General features: G+C 37.3%; 1 protein-coding gene across 1 annotated transcript in view; it reads right to left on the bottom strand.

The window, feature by feature from the left end:
* Positions 1–26,731, bottom strand: part of LOC137657942 (carbohydrate sulfotransferase 11-like) — an 82,628-nt gene that overhangs the window by 26,663 nt on the left and 29,234 nt on the right. The window contains exon 5 of the mRNA XM_068392655.1: positions 11,748–11,882. Coding sequence (XP_068248756.1) covers positions 11,748–11,882 — 135 coding nt within the window. The remainder of the gene's footprint in view (positions 1–11,747; positions 11,883–26,731) is intronic.

Genomic DNA, 26,731 nt, shown 5'->3' with positions numbered 1-26,731 from the left:
GAGTTGAGAGTTAAGTCGGCTCCTCCATTCACGGTTACAGGTCTGGAATTTGCTGGTCCTTTATTTTGTATTGATTTTCCATCCAAGAAATTGTATATACTTCTTTTTACCTGTGCTGTCATTCGAGCTGTTCATTTAGAGCTCACCGAGTCTCTTTCGGTTGTTGATTGTAATTTGGCCATTAGACGGTTTGTAGCTAGACGGGGTGTTCCAACAGTGTTCTACTCTGACAATGCTAGAACCTTTGTGAGTGTCTCCAACCTGTTAAGAGAACATTATGGCCCGTTGACGCCCCAATGGAAGTTTATTGTACCTAATGCTCCTTGGTGGGGAGGCTGGTGGGAACGCCTCATTAGATCTGTGAAAGTTGCACTGAGGAAAACATTGGGCACTAATTCTTTGTCCAAGAGTGAATTAGAGACTACACTTCATGAGGTGGAAGCTTGTATTAATTCTAGACCCTTGACATTTGTAGGTGAGGAACCTGATATCGCAAATCCTCTTACCCCTTCCCATTTCCTAATTGGCCGTTCTGCAGGTTTTCAGTTAGAGTTAGTAGATGATCCAGACTGTGGTGTATCCTCAAAGGATTTGTGTGTAAGAGAAGCTGTGCGTCTGGGTCAGTTAGACAAATTTTGGAGAATATGGCAGACTGAGTATCTTAGAAACCTGCCTTGTATGGTGAAGGGGTTCAAGCCAAATTGTAACCTTAAAGAGGGTTCTGTTGTACTAGTAAAGGATGAACGGGTGCCAAGGTTAAGGTGGCCTCTTGGAGTTATTACTAAGTTGTATCCTGGAAAAGATGGGGTTGTTAGAAGTGTTGAGGTTAAAACCAAACGTGGATTTATATCCAGACCTGTGCAAAATTTGTATAATCTAGAAATAACAGATTTGAAGGGTGAAATGGGTAGTAATTCCCAGGAGGAGAGACTTGAGAATCTTAGACAGGAGCCTGTAGAATCACCCTTAGTGTCTAATGTTGGTAAGTCCCGAAAGGGAAGACCTATTAAGGTTCCTATTAAACTTGACTTGTAGATTAAGGTAATAAGATAGCCTTGGAAGGCTCTGATGATGATAGGAGTGTTGAGACACTCCTATGGTGGGGAGGATGTTAAATGTTGGTTTGTTTGTCCTATGAAAACGCACCCAACGTTCTTTTACGCTGGTAAGTGTAGTGTTTGTCCAATGAGAACGCACCCAGGTTTGTTGACATTATCGAAATAGTTGATTTATTGAAAAATATGTTTATTTGAAAGGTTGATATGTTATTATGATTGGGTCATTACAATTATAAAGAGTAATCCATGTGAATTGTGATTATATTGTGAAAACTGTATTAATTTCCCGAGTGGATGGGAGCCGGGACTTCCCCTCTCCCGTTTTCGTCACGTATTTGTATTTTTTTTACCTTTGGGGAAGCTTTAAAGAGAATAAAAGTGAGAAATTTATGATTTGCTGGTTAAATGGATTTGTCTTGTCTGTATCACAATGTTATCTATTTTTTTTATGTGAAGTTTTCTACAAAAAGGAACCATGGGACCTGCGTGCTCCCCCAAGCTTTTGTTTGAATCTGTAGGAGAGAGTAGAGAGGAATAAAGAGAAAACGAGAAGGTCGTTTCCTTTCTCCCGTAGTTTATTTTTTAGTGTTACGAGAAAATTGAGGAGGCTATGCCTCAAACTGAGGGGCTTATGGCCCAAATACAACAGCTACTATTCATATCAGGCACAGTGATATATTTTTCTTTTATTTCTGTAAATGAATAACAGATTGTAACATATTTTCCTTTTAGTCTAATGATTATTGATTTACTTAAATAAGTACATATTTAAGTTAAAAAAATACAATGAACAGTACTTTATGCTATGTATGGACACATTGCTACTACGCATATCAGCCACATTAGCAATATGCTTTTCTTTCTTTTCTGTAAATAACAGATCGTAACATATTTTCATTTTAGTCTAATGACTATTAATTTACAATTAATTTTATATCACTAAGTACATATCTGATTTTTTCAAAAACACAATGAACATTTGGTATGTACAAACGCACGATGCGACTACCCATATCTAACACAAACAATATTTTCTTTCATTTTGGTAAATAAATAACATCACAATGTATTTTTTACTTTTAATATCATACTTATTTACCATGTTCATAATTAATTTTATATCACTATGTATATTTTTAAGTTATAAAACACAATGATCAGTACTGTATTGTATGGTAAACTATGCTCTCTCTCTCTCTCTCTCTCTCTCTCTCTCTCTCTCTCTCTCTCTCTCTCTCTCTCTCTCTCTCTCTCTCTCTCTCTCTTTGCATTTAACTAAGGTCCTCTTTCTGCTTTTACATAACCGTGATTCAAATATATTGTGTGTGCACGCTTGAGAGAGAGAGAGAGAGAGAGAGAGAGAGAGAGAGAGAGAGAGAGAGAGAGAGAGAGAGAGAGAGAGAGAGAGAGGTGCTTAGTAACACCCATAATGCAGAAGTACGTGCACATATTAACATCAAGAAATCTTACTTGTATTATAATAAAATGACTTAGAAATACGAGTATGTAAAAAGATCTAGGTCGGTTGTTTATTGTATTACTGTACTGTGATATAAAATAAGTTAGCTATGGTTAAAAATATGAGTGAAAGGAAGAAAACGATTAGGTTATGCATGATAGAAAATGTACCTCTTTACAGTAAGGGTTACATTAATTAAGTACAGTACTGTATATTTTGTATATGTACATCATTGTACTGTAAGTAATTTGTTATGGTAGTTTTAATTGGTGTTTAGGAGCCACATTCAGTATAATTTTTTTTTTCTGAAAAATATCTTAAAACCAAATCGATTCTTAAAATACTCTAAATTGTTTTTTTATGATATTTCTTGATGTCATTACATGTTTTATATATCAAAATGGGCAATTATAAGCATTTTTAATGGCTTTTTAAATATTTGCGAATTTGAGCTATTCACGACCCGGCCTGGTCATTAACGCCAACGAATGGGGGGAGGGGATAACTTGTGTGGAAATGGAAATGGAAGAGGCTGTGCATATCAGACCTCAAAACTCCTAAATTGACACAGACTTAGAATGGTTTTACAGTTACGGACCGAAAAAGCCTTTTTACTAAAAGACATGTGTTTCCTGTAAAAAAAAAAAAAAAAAATGACACATTTTTACTGCAAATAAAAACTTGATTATCTGAGGTGAGCGTGTGCAGCTCAGCATGTATCGCTTGTTAATACATAGAAGCTTAATGTTTTTCCTTTTCCGCAAGTGGAGCGAGCGCACATTGGAGCAAATACCTTTAGATTTCTAAAAAAATATCCTGCTTTTAGATGGTGCGACGGGTTTTCGATTTATTTGCTGTTGAAATGAAAGTTAAATTCGGTGAAAGCACATTATTTACTACAAGAAAAACTTTTTTTTTTTTTCAAATGTCGTTCCTTCCGTAACTATAATTTTACCCTTAGAGTCAAATAGACATAAATGAGATAGACATAGTTCTGATGTACAATTTACACTTTGGATATGAGAATCATCCATCTAGAGTAGCCTACAATGCTTAACCCTCTGGTGATCAAATGATGCAGTTGTGTGTCAATAAATATTTTCCCCAAGTGCTCCCATGACACTATTGATGTGCCATATAATACTTATATCCTCGGAAATGTTTGCTAGAAATCGCTGTATCATCCAAGGAAAAGTACATATGTTTCAGAGTGAGGTCAGGTGCTGGGTCTAGTAAAAAAAAAAAAAATATGTACAAAAACAGCAACAACACATACAAAGGACTGGTCAAGGAAACATTTAGTACCTAGCAGGCATTCAAAACAACTTTGCACTCTTTGTGGTGATTTGACACTATGCAAGAGGGCGATGGCTTGGTTCTGTGTTTGCACATGCACAAGTCAGCCATTTTTAACTTTATTACCTTTGGTTTGTTAACATGTTGAAAAGGAAAGGAACGTTGTTGGATTATGTTGGTGCAAGTTACCATAAAAAAGATAGTGATTCATAACCCAGAAGCTGCATTAAGTAAAGAAAATCAATGTGATGTGGGTGAGATTGAATGAGTTCAAGTGTTGTGAATTGTTCAAAAGAGTAGCATCCTCAGCCAGGGTGTAATAGCAGTTCTGATGGTGCTCATAGTTCATTGGCACTAGGATCAAACGGTATTTCCAATTTTGTATAAAAACACAGACTTTTAAAGAAATGTATGAACAGATAAAAAAAACTTGCATGTTTCCAGCCTCCTTTTTTGGGAAAAAATGCTAAAATTTAAATTTCAATGGCTTATAAGCTGAAAATGGCTGTTTTATTCCCAAGGCCTTGATGGTGCTTTTTGTAAATATTGCTAGTTGTTAAGGAAAATAAAGGAATGCGTTGTTGGACTACAATTGCTTGGATAACTGTCCAATAAGTCGTTGAAGAACTGGAAGCATGCCATTGATTATTTCAATAATCACCAAAACTGTGAGCACCATAAGATGCCGTCCTGGAAGAACATGCAATTCCAGCTATTCATGAAGACAATCGGGACTCTATTGATGTCAAAATATCTACTGCTAAGAAGAATGAAATTGAGATAAATAGAGAATTTATTCTTATCATAAAAACAATAATAGCGTGCAGACATCAGGGGATATCATTAAGAGGGCGCAGAGATAACAGTCCTTGGCTATACAAACACGTGGGAAATGACGGAAGTTTTTGTGCAATTCTTAGATTTAGCTTGCAGTTGGCAGCCTATGGTGGGTCTGATAAATTACTGCAAGTACGGGGAAATAACAGCAAAAATCTCGAGTACAATAGTGCAGATACACATAATGTAGTGATTGAGACACAATGATCTAGTAATAGACAAAATTATGGAGGACATCAACAAGAACCAGTTTTTAGTGCCCTCATCTGACGAGGCAATATATTTATAGTTCAGGGGCAAGTGTAATCCCGTGGGATTTTGAATGAAGGGAAGGAATGAATGTCTGGAATGAATTAGTGATGTAGTCTACAACCTCACACTACCAGGTGTTTTCACTAAATTTGTGGCAGAAGGCCTGTGTGACGTCGTTAATCCAAGATGGCCACCGCTGAGAAAATGCGTGCAGATTTTCCTCAGTAACTTATTCCAGAGTGGTACTATAAGAATATTTAATTAATACTTATATGTTTTACATAAAAAAAAAAACAGATAAAAAAGTATTGAATATCTATTTTTGTATCTTTCATACTTCACAAGATATAAGCAATTATTTTAGTTTCTCATAATAGACAAATCATCATATATTATTGCATTTCCTTCAATAACTCGTTCCAGAGTTGTGCGATTAAAATTTCCTTTTATACTTATTTTTTCTACATAATAAAACATAAAAATACTTATATATGAGGTGCTAGAAAATGTTCGTATTTTCTTCAGTAGGCTAATACAAAAATTACTGTAAACGAGTTCCATTGAAAATAACAAATAACATTGAAATATCTGATGTATAAGTTAAGAACATGAGAACCCTTCTTAAAGCTACTAGAATGCTAAGGAGACTTGTTATAAAGAGTGAAAAGGGGGATATTCAGTGGAAATTTGGAGGACATAAATGTGGTTGAAATTATTCCGAAAGAGGATTGTCATTTCTTTAAGTGATGCAGCCAAGGGCAGATGGATATTGAACATTACTTCAGCAAAATAAGATTTGTAAGGCCTCCAGAAGGCTCACATATTATCATAGTTTTTCATTTGTGAAATACTATCACCATGTCAGGCTTCCAATGTCAATGCTACAAGTACGCAAAGTACACACCTCATCCATGGAATGCCTCTACAGGTAACAGTAGAGCTTTAAAATGCTCTCATCCACCCGCAGCAAACTCATAATCAAATTTTTGCACAGTATTGGAGCTTCCATAGGCTATTCCAGAGTCATCACTTGGAGACCAAGATATCAACAGAGATAGCAAAATCTATATATATATATATATATATATATATATATATATATATATATATATATATATATATATATATATACATATATATATATATATATATATCATGTAGATTTTCCTTAGAGATTCTTTGCATCCATTGAATGCAATGTTTTCTCCACCTTCCACCAGTAATTTTTCTAAGGTGAGGATTTCCTTTCGTGCATAAAAGTTTAACACTTCATTAAACATATTTAAGTCATCTAGAGCAGTCACAGTACGAGGATGATGCTTTGTTCTTTCTTGAAATTGAGGTTTTCCACATTCTTCTTGCGTGATTATTCGATGAACTATTGATTCAGTAACATTAGAAGCTTCAGATTTGCAGGTACAGGCTTTGATTACATCAGTAAAAGGGCCACTGTTCATCTTCATTGTGAAATACTTGTTCACACTGTGTAGGCTACTGTTTCCACAATTGGTTAAATTTCCAATCGTTTAAGTTTGATAGCTTATGCAGTCTTAAGCACTCCATTTTATACCTCAAGATCAACCATTCTGGGGATTAAATATGGCTCTCTGATCTTTGCCTGATAAATTTACTATTGTGACCTCCAAGATTTCAAACTCACCATCTGCCAGTCTTATTACGACAATAGGATAAAACTGGCAAATAACCTGGGATCATAATTTCGAAAAAAAAAAAAAAATTTGGTTCCAATTATCATTACAGAAATGGAAACCTTACCTTATGAAATATATATGTTCGACAAGACTAACAGAAAAGAGAGAGAGAGAGAGAGAGAGAGAGAGAGAGAGAGAGAGAGAGAGAGAGAGAGAGAGAGAGAGAGAGAGAGAGATTTAACTTCTGCTTAATTGTAGCCCCCTTTGGTTAATCCTGTGAGATTAGTAAAAAAGAAAAAAAGGAACGACATCTGTCATAAAGCGGCTACGCTTTATCAGTTTCACTCAGTTTGGATGGCTCGTGTCTAAGTTCTGTGTTCTTTTTTCCTTAAATTGATTTTACTATAGTAATAAAATTTTTACCTGATCAAACATAGCTGGTAGACTTTTAAACTTACAACTATTATATTGGTTCATAAATGACCATGTAAAATTATAGGAAGATTCCAAGGAGTGAAAACCAGTATTTTTTCATTCTCCTAGAAATAGCCTTTTTATCAAAGTTTTTCTTACAGTTCATAATGGTAAAATAGATTAAAACTAATAGAGTTGAGTTCCATGTAACTTGGGAGTCAGTGTAGGTACACAAATCTTCGTGATAAATATTTTCTTTCAGTTTTTATTTACATGCATGTAATCAAATTTTAACTTGTGGATTTTATCGAGTTTCTCCGAGAAGGACCCATTTTCTATATTGTTTGTTCATACTTGGAATACTTTGCATTAATATAGTTTATTTGATAATGTGGTTTTTACATATACCAAAATAGCGCTAAATTTATCTAACATAATTGATGGTATGTCTTGAATATAGAGTAATCATTCTATGGTCAAGGGAGCAAGACCGATAAAAGGAGTCCCACCTAGAGAAAGGATCACCCCTATACTAATTGATTTACACTGGCTGCCAATTAAAGCAAGTACAGTATTGAATTTAAAATATGTACAATAACCCACCAAGTTATCAGAACCGGGCGTCCAAAATACCGGTACTTAAGAGAATTGCTACATATTGCGCAGCCAACAAATCGTGTCGACACGAGAGTAGTTACAGATGGCTTCAAACTTGTAACCTAGATTTATGTCTGCTTTAGGCTCCAGAGCCTTTAAATGTGCAGCCCAGAGACTATATAATAAGCTCTCACGAAACATTCCAATGATTGAAGACATTAAGGCTTTCAAGAGGAAACTGAAGACTTATTTCAACAGTCATACAACAGAGACGATTTAACAGTAATCATTAATTAATTGTCCTAAAGTTAGGGTGTGATTTTTCTTACTTATTGCAGTATTATCCAATTTTTTTTTTTAGAGTGATGCCCATTTGTTATTTTGTATGTATGTGTACGAGTTTTGTTTACATATTGTCTCTTGAGAGTCACAAAGAGTCGGAGAGTAGAGCTGTAATGTAAGCTTTAAGCATTATACGTATTTTAAAAATAAGTCTCTGATTATATCCCATCCAACCAGAAGACAAGATGGCGAAGATGCTGGGATAGGAACATTCTTAACTAATAAACTACTGTATCATTATTCCAGGTATATGAGAGGGGAATATGCAACTTTGATAACTAACGCCATATGTAATAGTCACAAATTACATGTTTAAAACACATGACGTAATACGTCATTGTGGCAGTAGAAGCTAGCGTGAGATTTGCTGTAGTCAGACAAGATCATAACAGGATGCGTTTTGCATATCTCAGCAATGTAACATTTTTATGAAGCATAAACACAAATACATACCGTGTAAAAGAGTTGTGTCGCCACCGGATGCAGGTGTCTTCCTAGACTAATGTAGAGTTTACATTATGTGTTTAAATGCTGAGATAACTAACTATACGATATCTGTGATATCGATATTTTAGCCAGTTCTTATCAATACTTCATCTGGAATGGTCATCCGACCAAACCAGCTATACTCCTGTGATGGAGATGTTAACACTGTTGTTTTTAGAGAATAAACCATTTTAAAGTTAACCTGATTGACTTTACTTCAAGACTCAACATCCCAACAACACATACTCAATGTGTGTTAACAACAGTAGCACACTAATACATATACAACAGTTACCTTCTCTTACCCTATGACTATTCGGTGGTTAATGACTACTCTTAGGTGGTTAGGGAGAAGGATTATGTCTCTTGGGCTTGTTGAGGAATCCTTTTCCTATCTTCCGACTTGTCTAAGGGTTTCTTTTTACTCATTGAGTAGCTATGAGAATGGATTAGCCCTCTCAGGATAAATGTATTTGATCTAATCAAGTTAGCATATCCTGGTCTATTTTTTCCTCTGTGACAGAGAAGACAGATTATCTCTTCCCCTTGTGAGATAATAATCAAATATTAAGTTTTAAATTCTTATCTTTTACATTACAGAGGAGTAAACGGAACTGGTGCCCTACTCTGTGTCAATATCCTAGTGATTGTTGTACCTCTTGGGGAAGAGTATAGGGCCCTGAGAATTGCCCTACCTGCAATGCAGTTGGGTTAAGTAGCCAGGAACAGGGATTAATAAGCAGCATACCTAAAGAGATCAAACATTTTCTCTTTTCAATGTTAGTGAAAGTATTTGCAAAAATCTTATGTACCTTAGAGCACCTACTATGTAAGGAACTCAGGCCAAATCCCCGAAAGTCAACTCTTTTGACAGCCATAGAGAAAGACAGATTTCTAAAATTCCAAAGCAGACCATTTGGTGTCCGGTAGGAGGACTTGACTGAGAGAAGATTGGACCTTGACGTCTCTCGTCTCAACAAACATATCAGATGTGATGCGTTCAAGATGACAACCGTAGCGTAAGTTTACCAAGTAATACACCCAGGGGTCTGGACATGTACTATAAATCTCGAAAACAAATACATACTGGTGTTTCCTTATTGTTCCTCACTTTCAGCTTTGCTTAAGGTACGTTTTGCATGCAGCGATTGTTGATTGCCCAGCGATCATCGCTAAGCACTAATTACATTTATTTCTATGGGGCTGTTTTGCAATGAGCGATTATCGCTACAGTCGCGAGCGACCATCACTGGCTCCAAATAGTCGCTCATTGCAAAACAGCCCCATAGCAATAAATGTAATTAGTGCAGCAGTCGCTGCAAGCAAAACGTACTTTTAGGGTTTTGGTTTGGGAGGAGTTTGTACAGGTTGACAATAATGCTATTTGGTCTTAACATGACTCTGAGGGTATACACAATGCTAGCACAGTGGTCAATATACAGCAGTTGTGGGAAGTTCAGGTCATTGCCTATTTTAATTTTTGGTATCAAAGATTAAGGAGTTAGGATATTTTCCTTTCTAACCCCAAATCTTCACAGCTGGATTTTATCTCCTGTATCCATAGGAGAGAACTCTTAGCTAATACCAGTTACGTATTTGATGGGCTGTAAGAAGTCTTCTCCCACCAAACAACACCAGTCCATGTGGAAGAATAGATGGGCTTCCACTGGGATATACCCCATGCAAGATAACCCTGGACTACTAAGCATACTTTCTGGAATGGCTCTTTGAGGATAGGAAGCTTAAGCAAAATATTTTTTTTTTTTCATGCAAATCTGCCTTGAAAGAACCCCTCAAGGAGGAATGTTTTACAAAATCAATCACTCCTTTGCTTTTCAATGACTCTTGTTACCATCACCTTCATTGTCTTGCTGGATATTTTTGGACAAATCAAAGAACTCGCTTATTACTCAAAATTAGTTATTGCATTTTGTAGAGAACTGTAATTCCTCCCCTTGCCCCTGACCATCTCTAGATACTGTCCAAGGTCGTCTATTTTTTGGACTAAAATTAAAAGCCCTAGAGACTAAAGTTTCTTTATAGTATCTCTGCTTTACAGTTCAGCTGAGGTAACCTTTGTCTGCAGTCAACCGTGTAATCATATATGCAGAGATCCCCATCTTCAGGAGGTAGCCTGTTTCAAAATACCCTGACCAACGAGTCCTGTCTACAAGAGCTACCCATGCTCTCATGATCTCCTTCATCAAAAATACTGAGCTCTCTATCCACAAAACCCATGTGTAAGAATAATGGCTTCCTCGTTGTCATATTTTGCTAATGCTCAGTTTTAGGACATCCAAACCTTTATGAATTGGTCTGGACATAAGTTGTATTCTAAGACATTACTGTACATGAAACAAATCTAAGCAGTGGAACGTGCTTGCATGGTGCTCGGCTCAATCGTGGCACACATGTGGGAGGAAACTGGGTAGAAGAAGGGGTATCCTCAACTGTGGCATGATGGTCATCTAGCCCCATCTCTAAGATTTCATCTTTTGAGGTGTATAGATTGACTTGTTAGTCATTTCCTTTTACATATTTAAACATTGATTCGGAGTTCACTTGGTTACAGGTAACTTGACTCTTATCTATGTTCCGTAATAGTCCTTGAGGACCACACAGCATCCTTACCCCCAAGAGAGGGTTTTTTTCTAAAGGAAAAGTATATTTTGGAGAAGGTGCTGTGTAGTCCCTACACACTGAGTTAGTGCCTTGGACTTTGATACATAAGGCCCAAGGCAGGGAAGACAATGTTTCTTTGATTTATCATGTTGTATTGGATTTCGTGTTCTACCCTTTATAGGAAACCCCTACAGCTTCTACAAAAAAATAGTTTATTTTTTTCATTTAAACTTATTTTAGACAAAAATTTCTTATGCTTTTGATGTTCCTGATATACAATATTCTTTTTGTTTTATCATGTCGTATTAGAGTTTTTATTCTAGCCTTTACAGGAAATTCTTAGGGACTACACAGTACTTAACAAAATATAGGTTTCTCCTTCGTCAAAACCCAATTTTAGAGTAAATTTGTAATGGTTTTGATATTCATGATATACAAACCTTTTATGTTACCTGGCGTGTTCTCTTCAGTCTTTTCGGTTGTTTTCCTAGATACTGCTGCTTTTGCTCACCAATGCAGTTATTGACAACTGTTCCAGTACGAGTATGAAATTCCTCTAATTACTGGTTATTCATCCAAGATAAGATTCAGAATTCCATTCTTCAATTAGTCACCATACTGTGCTGAACAGCATAGCTTTATTAAAATGAATGTTGTATCTTTTGAACATAAAATTTATTTTAATCTTTTACTTTTAGAGCGTAAAAAGTTCGATAAATATTTCCAACTTACTGTGATTGGTTGTTTGATCAGCATCATCTTGTCATGGATCATATGAGGGACATTTTCAGGTATAAGCATGGGATCCTTAACTGAAGTTAAACCAGTCAGTATCATCCATAATCTTTTCCAGTTTGTGCAAGCCACCTGAAAGCAAACACAGTATTGTCTTGTAGGCTATATCCTTATTTTTACATTTATTGAAAACACAGAAAATTCATTATTATTAATTTTTAGATCAATAACTGTCCTTGCAAAAGATACCAGCGAGTTAAATTTGACAACATCGTTATGCCTGATGAAAAGTTGTAGACCATGACTAGAATTGTCACTCACAAAAAAAAAAAAAAATAAATAAATAAATAGTAGGCTAGTATAGATAGAAGCGTAGATGTATTCTGTGACATTTTCGTGGATAATGGTTATTATTATCATTTTGTTGTTATTTAATTGCTGCTGCTGTTATTATTATTATTATTATTATTATTATTATTATTATTATTATTATTGCAGTTGTTGTTGCTGCTGCTGCTGTTATTATTGTTGTTGTCGTCATCATCTTTTTTTTTCTTTTTCATTATCATTATCATTAGTCAAGCTGCAACTGTAGAGCACTCAGAAGAATATTGGGAGTTAAATGGAAGGACGGGATTAGAAATCCCACATATGACAATCGAGTGTCATATGAGGATGAGATCATGGTAAGGGGTAGATGGAGATGGTTTGGGCATGCTCTTCGCACTCCCCATGAGAGATTAGTTCACCAAACTTTCAACTGGGCTCCACAAGGTACTAGAAGGGATGGAAGACCCAGGCCTACATGGCTAAGGATTAGGAAACATGAAGTAGGAGATGCTGAATGGAGAAGTGTTGATTTAACAGAAGCTTAAGATAGGGAAGACTGGAGAAATCTAGTCGTGGCTCTTTGCATCAATAAGCGTGGGAGGAGATTATGATGAAAGTAGAAGTAATCTGAGAGTACCTTAGGCTGAGTAATCCCCAAAAATAGCTAGTTTTCTCAGGCTCTCTGGATAGTACTGTAAATGTATTAGGAATGGGGAAATAGCCAGACCCTTAGCTTAGATAATTTTAAAAAGCAAAAATTAATAAATTTGGGATTGAAAAAGAAAGGGCATTTAGCCAACTGAACTTAACTAGCGATGAATTATGCACATTTTCATGCTTAGATTATCTGTTTTGGTAACGATAAATGCGAATAGCATAGCTATCAGTGGCGTGTTTTCACAACGAGGTGATGAAGTTAGAGAGCAACCTGTTTGTTTTACATCTAGGTCGTTGAAAGTCACAGGACAGAATTATAGTACTTTTGATCAAGAGTCATTAGCCATTCTGTAGGTTCTAGAGAGGTATTGGTTCCGTTTATTGGGTCAATTGATTTAGTTGGAGTCTGATCGTCAGCCCTAACGAGATTTGTTTTACCAGGGGAACTTGAAATAAACTTTACTTAATTTACTTTGACGGCTGCTTTTCTGGTCCCATACAGCAGGGGAACCCCACTCTCTACAGGACCTCCACTGTTGTTTTATCTTGTTCGTTCAGAGTATTCACCATTTCAAATCACGAATTGCTCATTTACTGTTAAATCGTCACTGTCAAACAACTCACGGAATAAGAGTCTTCAGTTTCCTCTTGAAAACCTTAATGTCTTCAATCATTCGGATGTCTCGTGGGAGCCTATCATATATTCTCACAGCAGCATATTTAAAGGCTCTGGAGCTTACAGTAGAAATATGTCTAGGTTCCAATACAGTGATGCCTCACAACACGAAATCAATTGGTTCCGTAAGGGCTTTCATGAAGTGAATTTTTCGTGTAGCGAGTCGCCTTTTACATCTAAATAGCATAATTCGTTCCAGACCCTTGAAAAACACCACATTAAATGATTATAAATATTATATTCGGCACTAAATGTATTAAATATATGAAAAGTACTGTATTGTGATAATTTGATAATAAATTGACATTAATATTCTGAAAAAGAAGAGTTTAATTAGAGCAAACAGTAAAAATGAAGTACGTAACAAAATTGTGGAACCTTACGTTTGGAGTGAGGCGATGTCAGAGAGATGAAAATGGTGGAAAACGCTTACGTACATGTGGCAGAAAACGTGAACACTTAACTTTAAAAAAAACGATTTATAAATGACAGAAAACATTAACACTTAATTTCAAGAAACGCATCTACAAATGGCAGGAAATATTAACACAACTTTACAATAAACTTAAAATAAAATTTATTTTTTCTTATTTTTCTATTTTTTCTTTTTTACTTTACGTTTTCTATTTTCTAAATTTAGTTACACTACACATTTTCTTCATCACTACTACCACTTTTCTTTCGTTTTTTAGCTGGCGCTTGGTCTGCTTCTACCAAAGGCCTCTTACTAAAATATGCGTCCAAAGAAGCTTGTTTCTGCCTGCTTCTTATAATGTTCCTGAAATAACTTAGGCAAACTTCATTACAGTACTCAAGCGCACGACCTGTGAGAATTTTTGCTGGGTGTCTCTTTTCTACAAGAGTCACCATTTTAAAGTAGCCATATAGACCCTCTTTAATTTCTGCCGTTGTCAGTGGCTCATCCTCCCCACACCCGCTGTACTCTTCCTGAATGGCATTCACTCGCATAGCCTCCAACTCCTTCAGGTCATCCATCGTACGTTCATCTTGGTGCTCCTGGATAAGCTCATCAATGTCGGCCTTATCAACTTCCAAACCCATGGACTTCCCGAGTGTAACGATCTCGGCAACTTCAGATTGAGCATCAGGTTCAGAATCGTCAACATTTTCGGAATCGTCTTCAGTTTGGTCTGCGTGGAAGCCCTCGAAATCTCGTGCGGAGACGGCATCAGGCCACAGCTTCCTCCAAGCAGAGTTCAATGTGTGCCTCGAAATCTCCTGCCAAGCTTGATCCATCATTTTGAGGCATATGACAATATCAAAATGCTCCTTCCAAAATTAACGAAGAGTGAGGTTTGTGCTGTCAATGATTTCGAAACATCTCTTGAAGAGATATTTCGTGTAGAGTTTCATAAAGTTTGAAATCACTTGCTGGTCCATGGGCTGGAGGAGAGGGTGTTGTTCGGTGGAAGATAGAGAATCTTGACAAAGGAATATTGTGGTGCAATATCTACATGGAGGGAAGGAGGGTGACCAGGGGCATTGTCCAGTACCAGCAGGCCTTTCATAGGGATGTGCTTCTCTTCCAAATACTTTTTCACAGTTGGGCCAAAACAAATATTTATCCACTCGATAAACAATTGTCTTGTTACCCAGGCTTTTCCATTAGCCCTCCACAACACCTTTAGATTTTCCTTAACGACTTTGTGGGTCTTGAAGGCTCGAGAAGTATTAGAGTGATACACCATCAGGGGTTTCACCTTGCAATCCCCACTGGCATTTGCACAGAGTGCAAGGGTAAGCCTATCCTTCAAAGGCTTATGCCCGGGTAGCCTCTTTTCTTCTGCTGTGATGTACAGTTGACGAGGCATTTTTTTTCCAAAAAAGCCCAGTCTCATCACAATTGAAGACTTCCTGGGGACTGTAGCCATCCCGGATAGTCAACTCGTCGAACGTCTTAACAAAGGCTTCGGCTGCTTTCGTGTCCGAGCTTGCAGCCTCCCCATGACGCACCACCGAATGAATGCCTGAGCGTCTCTTAAATTTTTCAAACCGCCCATAATAAGCCTTGAACTCTGGGGGTTCCTGCTTCGATGTTCCTTCTCCTGCGTCTGCATCGGCCTGAGCACGCACAAGATCACTGAAATTGGCACCGGCTTTCAGGCAGATTATCGCTTCGGTGATAGTGTCTCCAGACATTTCTTTGTCCTTTATCCAGACAAGCAGCAGTCTCTCCATCTCATCATGGAGGTGGCTTCTCTTGCTGGAGAAAACAGTCACGCCCTTAGAAGGTGTTGCTGCCTTGATAGCTTCCTCCTGCTTAAGGATCATTCCTATCGTAGATGGATTTCGGCCATACTCCTTAGCGACCACACTTAACCGTATGCCAGCCTCGTATTTCTTTATTACTTCCACCTTCATCTCCATGGAAAGCATCATCCTCTTCTTTCTCTTAACATCAGTGAATTTCTTGGGACCCATGGCTAATGATGTGTCGTAGGATCACACACGATAACAGTATGTAATACAGTAAAATTGTTACGAAAGCGAAATCACAAACACTAAGTCAATGCATGCGATACCATTGCCAGAACGAGAAGTCATAGGAACGCCGATACGTAGATGCACGATGGGATACAGTACAGTAGATACCGACCAATAGGAGAGCATGATCTCATGGTAGTAACTAGCATCCAAGTAGGGAGATAACCAATGGGAACGCAGGAGGATGGTAGTGAGTTTATGGCGGTGTGCGAATTTTAAAATCCATCTTGGATGCTCCCGCTTGTACCGCCTTTCGTTGTCCGAAACATTTTTCGTGATCCGAGTCATAAAATTCTTTGCATCTCCTTTCGTGGAGTGAAAATTTTGTAAGCCGATTCTTTCGTAGCTAGATGTTTGACTGTACTTTGAAACCATCTGTAACTATTCTTGTGTCAACACAATTTGTTTTCTGCGCAATATGTAGCAATTTTCTTAAGTATTTTGGACGACCGGTTCTGATAACTTGTTAGGTTATTGTACATATTTTAAATTCAATTCTCTCTTTAACTGGCAGCCAGTGTAAATCAATTAGTATTGGGGTGATCCTTTCTCTAGGTGGGACACCTTTTATCAGTCTTGCTCCTCTGTTTATCATGTTTTGTTATTTCTTAAGTTGTACTTTTGGTAAATTGTAATAGATGGAGTTGCAGTAGTCAATCCTGGTAATAACACAGTTCATCACAAGTTTATTTACAGAATTTTCATCCAGAATTTCTTAGATGATAATCAGCAGTTTTTACTACATTATTTATTTGGGCATTGAGAGACAAGTTACAGTCAAGAAATACACCTAGATCACGAACTTTACTGGGCATCGGCACTGTGTCATTATTTATGTTCATTTGAATATCACCCAAGCTTCTCACAGTGTTTCTCTTTCCCACCACCATTAACTCAGTTTTGTTCTCATTTAATTTTAGTTGTTTAATTATCATCCATTCTCTAACACTATCAAGGATTCGGTTTAGAGTTTCAGTAGTGTCATCTATATCATTTATGTAGAAGTAAAATTGTTTTTCATCTGAAATACAAAACAAATAGATGATAGTTTTGGGTCATGAATGTCAGGTGACAGACTCCTTAATGACTGTTTTTATTGAGCCGTTTTTATGGGGACACACGCTGTTTGACATATTTATGCCCAAAGGTCAGCTTAATGCCGGAGATAGGATTTGGCAGCGCTGTAGAAATTTTCTGCCACGTTTAAGAAGAAACGTGTCATTTTATTGTTATTAAAAGTAAGGAAATTACGAGGGCATTTAATAATCGGCGAATATTTATTATAAATTAATCATATTTGCATTATATAACTTATGCTACCTCCATACGCCATACAGCGTGATGGTAATATTTGATATGGCATCGCCGCTCCCCGCCAAAACCCTGCCTTTTTCGCTTTACAGATACCAATAGAGTATAGATCAGGTAAAAGAAACGTAATCTGCAAAAGCCAAGAAAACCAAATCTGTGCGAAATAATACCATTTAATTACACCTGAGACAAAAATAGAGTTAAGTATTTCATTCCCATATAGGTTAAAGGCGTTGCTCACCCAGGATGCGCGCTTGGCCGTGGGTCTGTACTTGCCCTAAACCAGACTTCATGATAAAGCTGAAACAATTTATTATTATTATTATTATTATTATTATTATTATTATTATTATTATTATTATTATCATTATTATTATTATTATTATTATTATTATTATTTTTCTGAGCTATAAACTTAGTTGGAAAAGTAGGTTGCTATAAGCCCAAGGGCTCCAACAGGGAAAATAGCCCAGTGAGGAAAAGAAACAAGGAAAAATAAAATATTTTAAGAAGAGTAACAACATTAAAATAAATATCTCCTATATAAACTATAAAAAACTTCAACAAAACAAGAGGAAGAGAAACAAGACAGAACAGCGTTCCCTAGTGTACCATCAAGGAAGATATCTCTAACCCAAGACAGTGGAAGATCATGGTACAGAGGCTATGCCACTACCCACAACTAGAGAACAATGGTTTGATTTTGAAGTGTCTTTCTCCTAGAAGAGCTGCTTACCATAGCTAAAGAGTCTTTTCTACCCTTAACAAGAGGAAAGTCGCCACTGAACAATTACAGTGCAGTAACCCTTTGGGTGAAGAAGAATTGTTTGGCAATCTTAGTGTTGTCAGGTGTACGAGGACAGAGGAAAATATGTAAAGAATAGGCCAGAGTATTCACTGTGTGTGTGTGTAAGCAAAGGGAGAATGAACCGTAACCAAAGAGAAGGATCCAATGTAGTACTGTCTGGCCAGTCAGAAGACCCCATAACACTTTCGCGGTAGTATCTCAAGGGCTGGCTGGTGCCCTGGCCAACCTACTAAATGACTAAACTGAACATCATCGTGTGTACAGTATGTTAAATCTGTAACAGAAAGTAATGAACACCACAGAACATATTTTGAAAAGAGCTAACAAAAACCTTATGCAGTTCAGAACCAGACTGGTCATGATATTTGTAGGCGATCGTGTGTATTCAAAAAAGATTACAGTCAAGGAAACACAAACTAGAAATAGAGTATTTAGATCTGTACCGAGTAAAGATGGTGAAACCCAGCACAGTTGTGATACAAATTACAGTATTGTCAGTGGAATAGAGCGTGAATACCATCAGTCACACATACACATAGTTCCTAAAGATGTATCTTTCCAAGCACAACATTCCAAGAGTTGATGCGTAGGTTATTTTTTTTTTTCTGAACAAACCTTATCTACCTTCTTTTTTGGCCATGTATTACAGATAAATTTAATGATGTAAATAATGTGTGTTTATGTATGTACATAATGTAGTGAGGTAAGCTCTGTGTCAATACTGCCGGTTTTCTAAAAAAATATCTTACATAACTACTTGTGAGAACCTGATGTAGAGTATAGCGAAAAAAGAGTTTGTGTTTTTCGTCAGGTGGATATTATATTAAGGAGGTACTCCTCATGTGGTTCCTGGTAAAAGTTTATTTGGATACGGGATTAGCATTAAGCTTCTAGGCAAGGCAGTGTTAGTGGATTGTGTATATACGATTACCTTGTCCTTGCTTATATGGGCATGTAATGAAAGAGGGGTATAGGAACTAAATTAGATTTCTTTGAAAATTGCTACTGACAAGTGAAACTGATGATAATTACCATGAAACAAAGGGCAAATTAGCCATGTAATAAACTTTATTGAAAAGAAAGAAGAGGGAATTTTGTCCCTTTTGCTTATATTTCTCGAATTGGTTCCTGGACGATCTCAGCGTGTGGTTAGTGAGACAGCATTCAAATGAAATATGGAGACAATAATGATGAAGATGTTTTGAGTTCATAGTGAGATATTTCATGAAATCTATTAACAAAGTGCTGTGAAGGAAACTAGAAAAACTTAAAATTTTTGTGTTGTTACCTTTAGGATGGACAAGAAACATTTTTAGCGATGCAAGAAATGTCTTACAAACTTCAGGAGCTTTAATTCCAGTAACCCTTTATTTGCAAAGATTTTAGAGTGGCTTTTTATTGCTGGGCTGAGAGGTATAACAGTTCAACCTTGCTGGGTTCCGGCACACGTAGGTGTGCCTGGAAATGAGAAGACAGATACTGGCAAAGAATGCTGCAGATGAGTTGTTACCAAAAAAGTATCTCATTCTCTGTAATGATTCTTTTTACCTAGTATTAAGAATTTAATTTATTATAATTTGCAACAGCATTGGGATAGTTTAGTTGAAAATAGGATTGGAGAAATATTGAATGTTATATCTCCTTGGAGGTATAAAATGATGCCCCGAAGGTAGGAGACTACTTATTGTTGTCTCCCCATTGGTCACTCTGGTTGACACACGAGTTTCTGCTGACTGGTCAACACCAGCCATATTGCAACGATTGTTTGGTACCGCTGACCATGAGGCATTTATTGACCAAATGCCCCACTTTTAGCACCATGAGAAATAGAGGCTCAAGATGAGGATGGCAGGTTCATGCTTGCTAAGATTATTGGACATAATGTGCCATACTATGCTAGCAGTATTTTTACATTTATTTCAGAAGCTTGTCTTCTGAAAACTATCTAACTTTTATAAGGACATTTTTACTTTTATTGTTTTAAATTGAATTTCTTTTTATTTTTTATTTAGAACAAATTATAAGAGCGTCAATGACATTAGATGTTAGGATGCCCGAAAACTCCAAATTAATCATCCAATCAATCAGGAAGGGTGGTAGAGGTAAGAAAGGAAGAAGGGAATGCTGAAATTGGTATTCTCCTCTTCCAGCTGCTGCGAGTGGGGAGATGCTTGGTATACCATAGGGCAATGTGACAGTGACATGGAACAGAGCAGGGAGTGGTAGGAGTTCTTAGGAATGCCTACTGTCTACCCTCCGTAGATCTTCATCCTCCCCTCACTTGTAATCTGATGGCATTCCAGAGTTACCCTCTAAAATTGCCAAAAGCCCTATCCTTAGCAACAAAGGTGAAAGCGATGAAGGAAAAGAATGCACACAGTCATTCGTGACAGTTCTCGTGTTTCTTCAGTCGTCTCTACCTGGTGACGAAATCGACTGAGAACCTGAGACCCATTTCCACTTTCTCCTGCTGAACAAGTTTGTTTATCAAACACTTTTCAGCATGGAGATGACAATTACAGTGCAGTTTTCCATGAAAGAGGACGACATGATTTAAATGGACCTGAAGGAAGGGTATTTTCTAATAGGTTTCTTAGTCCTATAGAAAATACCTCCGTTTTGTTCCCGAGGAAGTAGTGTGCCACTTGAAAGTCCTCTGCATCAGTTTGTCCACTGCTTCCCAAGTGCTCATATGGTTATCCATTCTAGTCTCAGCTAGGGCCAAACGAGTAGGATGTGTCCTATGAGGTGTCTCGATGACTGGTTGATCCTGGCAAGATCTGGATGTCTCATGCCGCTGTAGGACTTTATGGGCTGAATGAAAATTCTTTGAGGTATAAGGATAAACTTGTTAAGAAGATACAAATGAAGAAAGCCTTGTTATTAGCTTGGATGAATTTTAGGGGGATAATCCTACTTCTGTATGTTTCAGGGAGAATGAAAACCTTAACGGTTTGGTTGAGATTAGAATTTTCTCAAACAAATTTCTTCCAAATAATGGAAGCATTTCAGTAGAACATAGGTTTATAGATCCAGTAGGAGCGCTCCAGTATTATTTGAACAAAAAATCAGGCATTAGAAGTATGGTGGATTGAGGACCAGTATCATAAAGGAATAGCGACCAACTCATTCATAATTCAAGAGAAAGCCAAGTCTCTACTCCGTCATTTCATGTGAGATGACCCACAGCCAACCACCAGTAAAGACACTACATCTACGCTGCATATGCCTTTCCAAGGCATCTTTTCATTAAAAAACGTCAAAATGACTAGGGAGTCTGGTTCTCCAGACCACGATTAAGGTCAAGTTTTTCCTGCGGAGCTTGTTGATAATGTCCAGGAGCGAGTTTGGGTTACAAACCAGAACAAGTGTGGAACATGAATGAAACTAGCGAGTTTATGAACATTGATGTGAAATTTTTATTTGATTTACTTGACTACAAAAGGGTTCAATATTGCATGTGCATTTAATTGTAAATGTAATTAGCATATATACATATAAGATTTTGTCATGCACAATACAATAATTTCAATGATTAATATACATACGCTAATTTCGATAACTTATCACAGTATTATACAACATTGATTAATGCATATTTTCAATGTTTGGCAAGTTAGTTTTCGAAGAGGATGCCTCAGAGGACATTTATTGCCCAAGAAGAACACTGTGCTCTCAGGTTCAAGGAAGCAAAGGACAGGTGGTCTAGTGACTCATAGTACTTTTTTTTTTTTTGGTTTCTCTGATTTCACATGTTGTTTGAGAAATAAATTTAAGTGATATTTGAAAAAGTATATATATATATATATATATATATATATATATATATATATATATATATATATATATATATTTAGTGCTCTATAAAAAATTGTGTGCACTGCCCAATTTTGTGGAGAGTCTTGCATTATTATGGATTTCCTCCTAAATATGTAAATTTTATTAAGTCTTCATGGGCATAGCAAGTGCAAAGTTAATGTTAGGGGAGTCCTGTCAAATAACAGTGGTATACTCCAAGGGAATGTGGTGTCATTTATGTTGTTTATCATCTTCATGGATTTTGTAATGGATAGAACAATTGGGGATGGTGGAGAAGAATTGGACTGGGTTGGTAACAGGAAATTAGCTGACCTAGAGTATGTTGATGATGCTGTCCTTACTAGAAGAACACAGGACTTGTCATGCTTGCTCACTAGAATGCATGAAATATCACATGAGATTGGGCTCAAGATAAATAGAAGAAAGACAAAGATGATGAGAATGGAATATGCAATGGAAGATGAAACATCATCGGAAGGAGAATGGATTTATGAGGTAGAATTGTTTAAAATATTTAGGAGCTATGAATTCTAATGCAGTCTTTAGAATCTGAGCTTAATGAAAGACTGGCAAAAGCTAATCAGACAATGGCTAGGTTAAATAAAATTTGGAAATCAAATTGCCTGAAATTACATATAAAAATCTGGCTTTATATCCGTCTAGTGATATCGATGTTACTGTATGGACATAGTCGTGGTATGACAATGAAACAATATCCAATATATTTTGTAGATTTGAGAACAAAGCCCTCAGAAGAATATTGGGAGTAAATGACAGTACAGGACTAGAAATGAAACTATAAGAGAGATTAGTCGAGTACCATAAGTGGATGAGATCATAGTGAAGGGTAGATGGAGATGGTTTGGGCATGCCCTTCGCACTTCCCAAGAGAGATTAGTTCACCAAACTTTCAACTAGGCTCCACAAGGCACTAGAAGAGTTGGGAGACCTAGGCCTACATGGCTGAGAACTATGAAGTGTAAAGTAGGAGATAATGAATGGAGAAGTATTGATTTAAAAGCTCAAGAAATAGAGGATTGGCGAAATCTAACGGAGGCCCTTTGTGTCAATAGGCGTAGAGGGAGATGATGATGATGATAAAATACATAAATACATACTGAACATGCCTCGTTAAACCCTTCTGATAATTGTGCCTTTTATTGTGTCTCCGAGTCCCTAGGTGTATGTTGATTTTTCGTGGAACTGCTGTTGGCCACATTATTTGGCCTGGCTTTATTTACATGTCAGCCAAGCCATGTGCGCTCCAACATCTCAAGATGAACATGCTGTCAGTGTAATGGATGCACAAGGATAGAAGGGGCGAACAACAAGTAAACTTTTCATGCTGGAGGTTGAGAGGTACTTGTGAAATAAATGGTAGGAGTTCAATGTTCTACTTACCCTTGATATTGTCAAAGTATGCATCGCAATATGAAAGTGGTTTTCTTTTCTCCCAACACCACTTCTCTCATCTAGCTGATGGACCTGGGGGTCATTTTAAGGCTCATTACATGAGATGTGATGCATGACTCTAATCAGCTATAATAATGATCCTGCCCTTAATGTCACGAACAGATGGTGAATGCTTGTTGGAAATGTGTATGGCACAAGTGTGTGAAGGACTTTGCCCGTTTCAGTCCTGGTGAGGCCTTTAAGGGATTCAGGAAACCCAGATCTATATTCAGAAGATGGAATAAATGCAAAGACTGTAGTATTATCTGCATATGCAACAAGCTTGTTTTCTAGGTAAAACCACATGTCATGTGTATATAGTATGAGAAGTAATTGGGCAAGAACACTACCCGAGGAACACCAGAAATCACATTCCTATACTCACTATGGTTCCCACCACCAACAACTCTTTGCAATCTATCACTCAAAATTCAATAATAATGCTAAGGAACGACCCACTCACTCCATACTGTTTGAGTTTGAAAACAAGGGCCTCATGATCAACACGGTCAAAGGCGGCACTAAAATCAAGGCCAATCATACAACCTTCCTGACAACCATCAAGCCTCTTCGAAAACAAAATTGCAAACTAGGGAACCTATTAAGACGTATTGTCAAAAGAGGTTCAAAAGCTTTAGATAATTTGGGAGTTATGGAACATATTTACATAGTGGAGTAACATTACTACTTCTCCAAGTGCTAAAAGTTGCTTTTTTCGCTAACTTGCGCAAAATAACAGATAACTTTGGAGCTAAGAAATCTGCTTTCTTTACAGAAAACAAAGGAAAAATATCATTTTGGTCTACACCTCCGCAACCATCAAGGTCCATCAAAGGAGCTTTAATTTCACGAGATCGAAAAGCTAAACTAGTTACTTAGCCTCAGGAAAACAGGAATGAGGAAGATAAATTTTCTCATTACTCTGCTTACTGTCAAACACACCAGCCAAAAGGGTAGCCTTTTCCTTTAGACAGTGAGTGACAGAGCCACCTGGTTTAAGTAAAGGAGGAACTGTTGCATCTACACCAAATAATACAGATTTAAGGATAAACCACCACTTATGTTCCTGGGCTGTACCAGAAAGGGTTTCTTTTATGGTTAAATTGTGTTCCTTTTCAGTTGAAGCATAAACTCTCTGAGCAAAATCTCTAAGCTGAGTATAGGTATTCCAAGTTAAATCTGATCTGCTACCCTTCAAAGATGATAGTCCTCTAGCTTCTCCAAATAAGCCCATCTTCATGCATCATTGAACCATGCACATGAGAATGGATATGCCTATCAATTATGTTGACTAGATTCTCATGCAAAGAGACTATAGCATCAGAACTATTATGAAATTGTGACCAATTCAGGCCTAAAAGATAACTCAGAATCCCATTCCAGTCTGCTTGAGATTTCATATAAATCTTATATGAATATGATACATTAGGGAAGGCTGTTCAGTCTTCGCTACTAATGAAATCAAGGCATGATCAGATGTCCTAACTGGAGAACCAACCTTTCTTGTTATAATGGCAGGGGAGTCAGTGTATACGATGTCCAAACAGTTATCAGACCTGTGAGTAGCTTCACTTATAATTTGCTCACAGCCTGATTCAGAGGCAAAGTCTAAAGTTCTTAAGCCATGGAGATCGGTAGGAGAAACAGAATTTAACCGCTCTCTAGGTGAGCAACAAAATCACCAACAAAGGCAAAAGAGGCCTTTCTATCATCTTCTTGTATCTTAGCCATAATGATCAGAAGACAATCGATGGTAGAATCATCCATGTCTGGATTCGGGTAGATCAAACACAAATAGAAATTATTAAGCCTGCCACAAACTTTTACTACTTGAATCTTATGACATCCACATTCACAGTAGGATTTATAAGAATGGTACCCCGTTTCAAAATTATTGGCTTCTTGAAACCAGCTATAGGGAGCTTAGATGAGTACCTCATATTAGAAACTAAAGTTTCTGAGTATAAAAGAATATTATACTGTCTGGATCATGGATGTTACTGTAAGGTCTTCAATACAAATATTACAAGACAGTAGACAACATTGACGAAATCTATGACATACTGGTCCCGGTGTAATGGTCTATTTTTACCCATGTCCAAGGATATATATCCCCCCGAGGAAATTTGTCCCAGGATAATATTCCTCCCTCTAGGCCAAGATTCCCCCAACCCCACTGCTGTTATAAGAGCATGACTATGGCGACGTATAGCAACTACAATATCACGGTGATTTTTATGGCAGGTCTACACCTAATGTAGTGTACACCTTTTTAAAATCTCATTGTGTTATCCCTCAAACTTTAAAGAATCGTAAGTGTGATTTTGAGTTATCTTTTACTGAATACCAACACATTTTTGTTATAACTCGACTATGAAGATTGCTAAGACAAAAATGAAATGTAGTTGTTAATCATAAGGGAAGGAATTATTTGTGTTTTACTTTTAGAGTTTGTGACGTGAGTAGGAGTGTCCAGAGCTAGGTCTGTGTCCTAGGAAGGGGGCCGGGGGCTTAACTCCTAGCTACATCTGTGATCTGGGCAGGTTTGTGATATGGGAAGGGGGTGTAGGTCTGTGACCTGGGTAGGTTTGTGACCTGGGAAGGGGTGTCCAGCGGCTTGTCCCCCGGGTAGGTCTGTGACCTGGGAAGGGGGGACCCGGGGCTTGCTCCCAGCTAGGTCTGTGACCAGGGCAGGTTTGTGACCTAGGAGGGGGTGTCTGACGGGCTTGCCCCGGCTAGGTTTGTGACTTGGGAACTAGTAGTTTAGATTAGGTGAGTGTGTTAGGTTCTGTGGCCTGTTACGAACCTCGAAAGTGTTAAAAATCAAAATTTTTTCCTGTTTTCACCCACCCAAAGTCCCATGTTCCCACCTGTGTTCGTCTGGAAATAGGGGGGGGGGGAGATAACGGGAAAATGGTTTATATGCAGTGGAAATAAGGTCAAAGCTTATATGTAAGAGGGAGAGAAATTGCCTATAGGGGGAAAATCCTAGTTCTGAAATTCCCCCCGGGGGAATAACAGCCCAGGTTGCTTTTCCGGGGGGAAATCTATCCTAGGCTAATTTTCCCGAGGGGAAAATCAGTAAGGGGGAAAAACTTTCCTGCTACACTGGATTTTACTCAATGTCTCCAGACAGAATATAATTAATGGTAATAAAAAAGATACATCGTACTTAAAAACTAAAATAACAAGAATGATAAAAACAATATGTACAGTAATATAAATACAGTGATTGATCAAACCCATGGGCTATATAAAAAAAAAGTCGTAAAAACTGGTCAACATGGAGGAGCCAATATACCATACAAGGCTAAATACCCTCCAGGATAGCCGCTTCAACTGGAAGGAGGACAGTAAAAATAGATTTGAAAAGGAAAACAAACAGATAATGAAAAGACAACCTTTTGATAAACCACAAGGCTT

Source organism: Palaemon carinicauda, chromosome 18 (assembly GCF_036898095.1).
Source record: "Palaemon carinicauda isolate YSFRI2023 chromosome 18, ASM3689809v2, whole genome shotgun sequence".
NCBI classification, from domain to species: domain Eukaryota; kingdom Metazoa; phylum Arthropoda; class Malacostraca; order Decapoda; family Palaemonidae; genus Palaemon; species Palaemon carinicauda.
The sequence above is the reverse complement of the archived record's forward strand: the minus strand, read 5'-3'. Positions and strand labels throughout refer to the sequence as shown.